Raw genomic sequence first — 10,237 nt, 5'->3', positions numbered from 1 at the left:
GTCAAGTTGACTTATTTGTAGATCTTACTTTGCTGAACATTATTGCTGTTTACAGATTATCTTTATCTATAATAATAATCAAGATAATAACCAAAAACGGCAAAATTTCCTTAAAATTACCAATTTAGGGGCAGCAACCCAACAACGGGTCGTCCGATTTATCTGAAAATTTCAGAGAGGATAGATCTTGACCTGATAAACAATTTTACCCCGTTAGATTTGCTCTTAATGCTTTGGTTTCAGAGATATAAGCCAAAATCTACATTTTACCCCTATGTTCTATTTTTAGCCATGGCGGCCATCTTGGTTGGTTGGCCAGGTCACCGGACACATTTTTTAAACTAGATACCCCAATGATGATTGTGGCCAAGTTTGGTTAAACTTGGCCAAGTAGTTTCAGAGGAGAAGATTTTTGTAAAAGTTAACGGACGGACGCCAAGTGATGAGAAAAGCTCACTTGGCCCATTGGGCCAGGTGAGCTAAAAAATATATATATATATATCATACTTTCCAAAATTTACAAAATAATAAAGGCACAAAGCATCATAAAAATATGAAATATGTATGGCAAGCGGTTTTACTATTTATTCTAACTTCAAGATATCTCATAACCTTTATAAGATATCTCATATAGTATATAAGATATCTTATATAGTTTATAAGATATGTCATATAATTTTCTTTATAAGATATCTCTTAAATTATATGAGATATCTTATAAACTATATGAGATATCTTATAAACTATACAAGATATCTTATAAAATATATGAGATATCTTATAAAATATATGAGATATCTTATAAAGTATATAAGATATCTTATATAAAAAAATACTTATAAGATATCTTTTAAACTTTAGAAGATATCTTGTAAAGTATATGAGATATCTTATAAAGTTTATAAGATATCTTATAAAAACTGTTTTATATAAGATATCATATATATTATATGAGATATCTTGAAGTTCGAATAAATAGTAAAACCACTTGCCATAAATATGTCTAAATAATGACAAATTGTAAACGATCTCAAATTAAAAAAATCATAACGATTATGAACACGCAATCACCTTTCTTATGATTATAAAGACATTTACAATGTTTTATTTGTTTGTGGAATAAGAATGTCTGTCTGTTCTAAAATAGTAGTAATTATCAGGGGCTCTTTTTAAAAAAATCTTACAATAAAAAATAATTGTAAGTTATACTGCAATGTTCATGACTTACAAGTATTCTTTTGTGAAATGAGTCGCAGGACCTTTCAATAAATTATACAAAGACTGAATACCAAAGTTATCCAAACTATAAAATGCATGATGGCAGATAACTCAGGTCAAAGTAAGTTTGAACCCATAAAAGATTTCAAAAAGAGAAGCTTAATTTTTACAGTGGAACCAGAGTGACCCAAAACTTTTAAATCTATTTCAAGACTTATCCAATTTGCTGAATTGAATGTTTAATCCATGTGTTCTTAAACAAGCATTCTGAGAGTATTGCATGGCAATACATAGTCCCCTACCGGTTAAGAATTCATTGTACTGGAACAAAATGCTAACTTGATCTATAACTTTGCATTGTGTAAACTATATAACAAATATCAAGTCAATATCTTCAAGCATGACGAAAAAAAGTGTGGAATTTGAGTGAATTTTCTAAGTCCAAGGACCATAACTCTGCACAAAATCATCAGACTGGAACATAATTCGAACTTGATCTGTAACTTGTTATGATAAAAGTATATATCAAATTTCAAATCAATATCTTCAAGAACGAAGAAAAAAAGTGTGGAAAACTGATTGCTGGACTGACAGATGGACAGAGTGCAAACCTAAAGTCCCCTTCGACTTCGTCAGTAGGGGACTAATAAATCCCCACAATATTGTTGATTTTCCTGCAATTAAAAAATAAAGATATGTCTTACAACCAAAAAATGAAGAATTGAAATTTTTTTCATCACAAAATGTATTTTTAATATTGATTGTCAAATAGGTAACACCTTCTACATATAAAAATTTAAATAAGGCTGTTTTATTGTCAAGCAGTCATGATAAAAATCATTTATGGATTTCAGATACACACAATAATGAATAATCTTATAAAGGACAAAATATCATCCTCAAGGTGTAGTACTTGCAAAATAATTAAATTCTGTGAATTGATTTCAAATATGAAAGCTGTTTACACATTTACATATATATTCCCAAGGGTCTGAGTTAATTTATGTTACTGGGACTCTGTCCTACAGTAATCCCTCTGTCTGTCTGTCCATCAGTCCATGTGTGTTTGTAATATGGTAAGTCAGGAATGCTTCAACCAATCAAAATATTTTTTTATGCAGTGTTTATATAGAAAAAAGGAAAATCTCTTTTGAATTTGACAAAAATTGTTTACCGGTACCTATTCAAAATTTGTAAACTTGCAAAGAAATTTTATATCTTGTGCAAGCAGAGGGTCCTTCACTCACATACCAGTTTTCTAGTTTGTATTGTAGGGTTACTGAAAAATAAATAAAATTCTGTTGGTGGTAACCCAAAATAAATAGGTATAATTTTTTTGGAAGACACCCAATAAAGAATGATTATAGTAATAATCGAAAATATTATTTGACAATGCTGACTAATCAATATTTATTACTTCACAACAGTGAGTTCAATCTATTCTGTGATTCAGTTTCCTTGTAAAATGCTTGACGAAGATACTTGCTGAATTTCTAATAGTGTATATATCATGGAGCAATCAAGAACCATAAGTTGAAGAAAAATACACAACACCAAGGCAAAAAGTCCACAAAACATGAACTTCACAGAAAAACAAGGTTCAAAGGTCACGCAACTATTTGTGAAATTTAACGATATCAGGTTAAAAAATGTCATCAAGGTGAGCTAAAACTGAAGGGTGTCATTAGTAGAACAATATACTTGCTTCCCTACATCTGTTTGATTTAAAATATTGACACTGTTTATTTCTGTATCATTAAGCCTAATGATAAGCCAATTATACTTTACATAACATAACAATGAACATGTCAATACAAATTCTATGATATTCTTTTGACAGCCATAAGATCACTCCATGATGATAATTCAGAATTGTAAAAAGAATTGGACCTTATACTTGAAGTCAGTGACTACTGCATGATTTACCACTGCCTTCTTATCTTTTAAAAGAATGAAATTTTATCTTGAAAAAATATCCGTTTGTATCAATGCCCTGCATTTCATTAAAATATGACTAATATTTACAGAAATTCAATGATCTGCATTTAAGGTTATTTTGGCTTTCATTTTTTAAAACAAAACAATTTCAATAAGCAGACCATATTCATGTGGTAAACCCAAAATAAAGCACTTAAACAGCAATAACATATTTCTTGATTTCTATCAAACAAGAATGTGTCCATAGTACACAGATGCCCCACTCGCACTATCATTTTCTATGTTCAGTGGACCGTGAAATTGGGGTCGAAACTTGGCATTGAAATTAGAAAGATCATATCATAGGGAACATGTGTACTAAGTTTCAAGTTGATTGGACTTCAACTTCATCAAAAACTTCCTTGACCAAAAACTTTAACCTGAAGCAGGACAGACAGACAAACGGACGGACGGACGAACAGACCGAAAATCATAATGTCCCTCTACTATCGTAGGTGGGGCATAAAAACATTTAAAACAAGAGAAGTAATTTTTTTGCTCTGGTTTCATCAAATGCTATAATGACATTAGTGACATGTAGTTGACATGTACATGATGTATGAACACTATTTCCCTCCAATATATTCCTTCGATTTTACCAGGTTAAACATGTTAAAAAATAATCAATCAAATATCAATAAAAATATATATATTTTTGCCTGTAATACAGGAGATTTATTTTCTTCAAACACATGAAGAAAGTAAAAAGCAACCAACAAAAATAAAACAAATACAGTCATGGCAGTGATGGAATTGAGTAATGGAATGGTTGATTGTTTCAGTACATAAAATACTCAAATATTAATTTAAAGGTTTTACCGCAAATACCAGTCAAATGTGAATACATGCAAATAAAGCATGATCAAATATTTTCTAAAATGTCACTAAAGTATCTCCTTTGACAATCAATTTGATAACACACTGGTATTTTTAATCTCTGGGTTGGCAAGAAATGATTGTTTTATGAATTTTATGGGTATCTGGAATAGGGGAATAATGTTGACTGTTGTTGAGCCAACAGAGTCTTTGATCTTACTTTTAAATACTGCAAAAGTACTTGTTGTTTTTTATGGCTGGGCATTCAACATTCATTGTACAACTTCTCACACTGGGGGCAAGCTACTGCACAGAGATAACCAAGGAGATTAAGGAAAGGACATGACATGGAAACAAACACCAAAAAAGAATGAGAGGTTATGGGTACAACTTTAAAATAAAATATAATTATAGAACAGAACTGAAAATGGTTTAATAGTATTGAATCATACGTTACAGTTTTTGGCCAGATCCTGATAATTGGAAAATTAAGTTTTATTAAAAAAATGTTGTCATTCCCCAAAAAAGAAAATCATTGACCAACACAAAAACACTAATGATGAATACAGGGACTAGATAAAAAACAAATTTGGTTAAATGCTGAACATTTTAGATGAAAAAAAAACATACAGATATCTTAGTTACTTGTACACCACTGAACAAAACACAGATATCTTGGTTACTTAAAAACACCAAGTAACTTGAATTCATCAAACATGAATTGATTTATGTAAATTAATCTTTACTAATCCTCTAATATTTCTGCCATCTTTATTTCTTCTCCAGCGTCTGTTTCATCACCTGACTGGGAGCGATTGTATTTTCTGACCTCATTTTCATACAACTGATAAAAATTGACAATAATAACTAGTAAGTTTTTTACGATAAATATAGATACATCTTTCTGAACAACATGCCATATCAACAACCTCATGATAAGAAATGGTAAATTAACAACGAAAATTAAAAGTAGCTTGTGCAAAATCAAGAGAGATTCAGATGTGTTCTTGTATCCAAAATGAGAGTTGCTCAAGGTCATCAGTGGAAATATTGGTAGTATGAAATTTATACAGGAAATTGAGATTATGGCCATACACATTCCTGATGGTAAATCAAATCTATCTTTTGGATCAAATAAGACGTCTAACATATCTACAGAATCTAAAATGTCAAAAACAACGGTGCCGCTGAATTCTTGGATCCGATGCATTCTCATGGTTCCTGGTTGTGCATCATGGTGCATCATCAGTAACAGCAAAAATACAGCACATGCCAATGAAATAGTGATTTTCAAGGTGTTTGGTCCAAAAAAGTCTGTTTCAACTAAAAATTGTGCAAAGTCACTGAAAATGATAGCAACCCTAGCTACTAAAGCAACAGAGTACACAAACCAGGCAAAATAACCTAGGGGAAGATTTCCTGCTTGTACCGGAGCTTGGGAATTAGATGACTGTCTTACTATTAACAAATGACGATAAGATATAATGAACGCTACTATGAACACAAATAATATGGCAACATCTGCAGCAACCCATCCATACCAATACACAGTCTTATGTGAGATAAGGTAATAGTCCAAAACTCCTCCCTGTAGTATGATGATAAGGAAACATAACACACGGCTGGGGATCTGGTACATAGATTCACACATATGGATACAAACATTAGCCATGGCTATACTGGTTACTGAAGGTCAAAGCTTTACAGGAATATTTTCTCTCAGTATACTTGATTGCCTTATACTAATGGCTTCAATATCTCGAACTTCTCATCATTAGCCTACAAAAGAGGGATAGAAAATTAAAATAAATATTCAGTATTTGTTATTGAAGTACTAAAACATAAAATGAGTGTTTTTCAAGTGTCACTTGCCACTGGTAATCACTGAATGGCAAACTCTGATGCAACAAACATAATAAATGGTCTAGTCTTATTTTTTTAAACCTTGAAATCATGCTAATGAAATCTTGATTTGCACAACTAAACTTCCTACAGAGGAGTCTGTTATAGTGGCTTTCCTCAAGTTGTCTGGTTCCTTTAAAATCATATTGATAACTTATATTTTGTAATGAAAATCAATGCTATCAAACATTTATATAGAAAATGTGAAAGCATTTATAACAACAACAATCGTTTGTAATTTATATAGAAGGTTCACATCGTCACCTCAATTGAAGAAGATTGGTTGGTTTCAAGTAAACAAGAGTGTTACAATCACATAATGTGTATTCATTATACAGACAATGCATGATGTCATGTATGAACTCGGTTATATGCAGGACGCAATCAGTCAACTTAATAAAAAATAGGTATTATATTTCCATAGCTTTTCTTTAATATTACCATGATTGCATAAATAATTTCATCAAATTCCAGTTTGTAACATCTAGAAGTAAACAACTAAATGATTAATTTGTCAAAATGATTTTCCTACTGCCAACAAAGACTGCCTCAAATTTAAACAATGAAATGAGTGAACATTCTTATACAAAGCATGCTTACATCTGTTGTATTTGATGTACCCAATGGCTGAATTGACATAAAATTACCAATTTTAATCAGATTTATACATTATGTACAGTGTAATAATCATTTTCGAATTGTAAATAGATTGACATTTATGGTAAAAAATGATAGTTAATTTGTTAAAAGTTTATCACAAGCTATTTTCCCTCTTTACAAAAATTACATGAATAAAGGCACATTTAAGCAAAATTATTTTTTTATAAAATTAAACTTCAAAGATCAAGTTGTTACATTGCAAGATCTAATTGTCAACAAACTGAAGATGACCTTAGGGTTTATCAAATTCGGAATTGGAAGCAGTGATATCTCCCTTCAAAACAATTTTACAATTTATAAAAAACTAGAGGCTCATTGGAACCGTAATAACTTCCCTGGGATGCAGAAATATGCAAAATAACAATCTTTTAATAGCAACAGTGTCAGCTATCTTTAACAAACTAACATAATAGTATTGATGTGACTAGAGTAGATTGATCCAGTTTCACACATTGAAAATAGTAAAGTTAGGGATTTTAAAACACCTGTAAGGAGTCAACTGATATCCTTCACTTGATTTTATATATGTATTACAAATGTGTAGCTTTCAAAATATGTAGAATATTTTGGTTTTTTTGGTTATCAAATGAAAGCTGAATGACTGGTGATCATTGTAGAACACTTTTTGACATATGATTTTGAATATTAAAAAAAAGGTATAAAATTTAAAAAAACAGGGTCCGTTTTGCCAGTTTCTCAGATTTGAAGTACCCGTTTTTTAGTACTTCTGAAGTTCCAGGAACCAGTCCTCTCTTATATGCAATTAAAGGTAAGTTGATTTTTTCAGTACAAGACACTATAAGGTACACATTGCTTTGACATGCAAGGACTGTCAGTTTATTTGAATTTAAGACAAAAGAGCTGTGACTGCTTTAAATTGAGGAATTTAACATAGAAAGCAATGGGGTGATGAATTAATGGTATTCCTATTACAGAAAAGCATCAGAAATTAAATTTTTAGAAGTTGTACCCATTCCAATGAAAATTGGTCATATTTAATGTCAGTAATCATGTTTTTTCAACTTTTTCGGATGAAAAATTCTGTTGATGGGAAATTTCAGCTCTTTTTAAAAATTGCCACAATAAGGTATTTCAGCCTTTTTTGGTCATACAACATGCATACAGTTAAAACTTAACCTGAAATTCCAATTTTGACATTATTTTGGATTGAAATCAATGAAACATGTATATTATGACTTCTTCATGGTAAAAAAAAAAGCTCTTGGTCAAATAATCCTATGATTTTTCAAGTTTAATTGGTTTACTTATGGAAGCAATTTATAATTTAGGCTAAATCTCACTTAATATGCAATTCTAAGTTTAGCAAGTTGTCCAGCCTATGGATATATAAATTGTTCTTATTAATCCACATTATACATGTTATACCACAGAAGTACGGTTTATACCAAAAATTTCCTTTTCCAATTTGCAGAAAAAAGAGGGGTCAACATTCTCAATTATGTCTTTTTTTTTGGACCAATATATTTTTATTTAGTGAACAAATCTCTTATTGATTTGATTTTGATTTTTGATGTTTTAACGCCGCTTTTAAGCACCGCTTTTGAGCTATTTCGTGGCGCCAGTTTTTATTGGTGGAGGAAGCCGGAGTGCCAGGAGAAAACCACCGACCTTCGATAGGAAAACTGACAATCCTAGTCAATTAAGATTGGAGTCGAGTGCACCCGCGCGAGCGGGGTTCGAACTCACAACCTCAGTGTTGACTGGCTAGTGATTACAGTAGTAACTACTTAGACCACTCGGCCACCGAGGCTCCCACAAATCTCTGATGAAAATATAACATATTGGTAAGCACATCGTATTCCTAGTAGAAATTAACAAATTAGAACTGGTGATATTGAAAAAAAAACTCATATTGGTCATCAGTGGTAATATCCATATGCAGTGTCCTTTGCAAATCTGCCAAAAATGTACACATGAGAGTGCTAACAATAAATATTCAATATAATTAATATTTCCTAGGAGGCAGAACTCTTTTAAAATTAATTGATCGGCACTTATTTTTGAACTTGTCCGTGACAAAGATATAAACCTATGATATAAGTTTCATAAAAATCTGGCAAGAATTGTACACATGAAGCACTAACAATGAAATTTTCAATATAATTTAAATTTCCAAGGGGTATAACTCTTTTAAAATAGTTGATCTGCACTGATTTTTGATCTTGTCCGAGACATTGCTGAGATATAAACCTTTGATATATATTTGATATAAATCAGGCAAAAATTGTACACATGAGAAAGCTAACATTGCAATTTTCCATATAATTAATATTTCCAAGGAGTACATGTATAACTCTTTTAAAAATAGTTGATCAGCACTGATTTTCGAATTTGTCCGATACTTTGCTGATATAAACCTATGATATAAGTTTCATGAAAATCTAGCAAAAATGTAAACACGAGAGCGCTAACAAGAACGGACGGTCAGACGGATGGAAGCCCCGTATTTCTATGTCCCCCACAACTCGTCGTGCTTGGGACAATAAAATACCATTATTTTGTCTGTTCTTTCATGACCAACATCTACACAACATACAAAGTGTAGACTCTTGACAGGAAGTGCATGTATAGTTGCTGATGCGGGGACTGTGAGTGTTTAATGCAACTCGTTTAATGAGTTTCCGTGGATACAAACATATTGGGGATGAAAATCTATGGAGCGCTTGCACAGTTTAACGAAATACTGCTTTTACAACCATTGTTATATTTCAAAAAATGTTCAATGGATTTTAAAAGCCTTGTCTGTTTTTAAAGATAACTTCAAATAAATAGTGAGTTAATCAAGTATATACAAACATGACAAATATATCAAGTGCATGGTATTAAATCATTTTATACATGTATGTATATTTTATTTCATTTTAAAAGATGACAGTAGTCTTTAATCTTGAACTTGAACGCTCAGTTTTTCATCAAATAGATTAGTTTGTAAATGTGATGTACAAATGAAAGATCTTCTTTAATGCTAGTCTGTTCATGCATTATTGACCCGAAATAAATTTGTATTATTAGGGTTGTAAAAGCATTGATCTTTTTCTCATTTTAAGTTATATGTAGCACTTCTGCGCTTCATCGAAAAGTTCAACACTTTTACACCCCAATTTAATTACAAAAAGAAAGCGCTTTAAAAAAAAATGCTTTACCTTTTCCATCTGTCCATGTCTGATCAATATGAAAATCTCAATGAAGAGTTGAATATGTGCATATATAACTGCACCGTTTCATGAATTTCAAGAGACAGTTATCTGGATTCTTTGTCAATTATGCCAGGAAATGTTTTAAGGCTTTAATTAAAATTTCCCTGTTCAGGGATTTCCTTATTTTTTGTATAACTTGAACAGATGAATCAATATGGAACTTCCAGTTTAATTGGATATATTGTAATATTTATGCCAAGGTCATAAATGTATTAAATTTACCTTATTTCAAAATTACATTTCATGACAAGTAGTTTGTCTTTGAATATACATTCATGTATCTCTGAAGTATCATGTTTACACATTTCATAAAAACAAAATTCGGTCTTCAGTTAGCTCATATTGGTTACGCGGAATATTAGTTTCGAATATTTACAAATAGTTGATTTTAATTAAATGCTTGAAAGGTTGTTCACAATTGTACATAAGTAAAATGTTTTGATCGT

General features: G+C 31.1%; 1 protein-coding gene across 3 annotated transcripts; it reads right to left on the bottom strand.

Annotated features, from left to right (window-relative positions):
* Window positions 1-963: 963 nt before the first annotated feature.
* LOC127707705 (transmembrane protein 121B-like) lies at window positions 964-10,127 on the bottom strand. Of its 3 annotated transcripts, XR_007984987.1 has the most exons (3): window positions 10,014-10,127; window positions 3,012-5,790; window positions 964-2,980 (listed from the first exon to the last, which is right to left on the bottom strand). XR_007984987.1 is itself a non-coding variant. In XM_052212393.1 (2 exons), the coding sequence occupies exon 2, from the start codon at window positions 5,681-5,683 to the stop codon at window positions 4,757-4,759; it is 927 nt and encodes a 308-aa protein (XP_052068353.1). In that variant the 5' UTR covers window positions 5,684-5,790; window positions 10,014-10,127; the 3' UTR covers window positions 964-4,756. The 3 variants fall into 3 exon arrangements, 2 of the variants coding, with proteins under 2 accessions (XP_052068353.1, XP_052068363.1); XM_052212393.1 differs by having other exon boundaries at window positions 964-5,790; XM_052212403.1 differs by lacking the exon at window positions 10,014-10,127 and adding an exon at window positions 9,738-9,987 and having other exon boundaries at window positions 964-5,790.
* Window positions 10,128-10,237: the final 110 nt, after the last annotated feature.

Source organism: Mytilus californianus, unplaced genomic scaffold, assembly GCF_021869535.1.
Source record: "Mytilus californianus isolate M0D057914Y unplaced genomic scaffold, xbMytCali1.0.p SCAF_1, whole genome shotgun sequence".
Lineage (NCBI taxonomy): Eukaryota > Metazoa > Mollusca > Bivalvia > Mytilida > Mytilidae > Mytilus > Mytilus californianus.
This window is presented reverse-complemented; position numbering and strand designations above follow the sequence as displayed.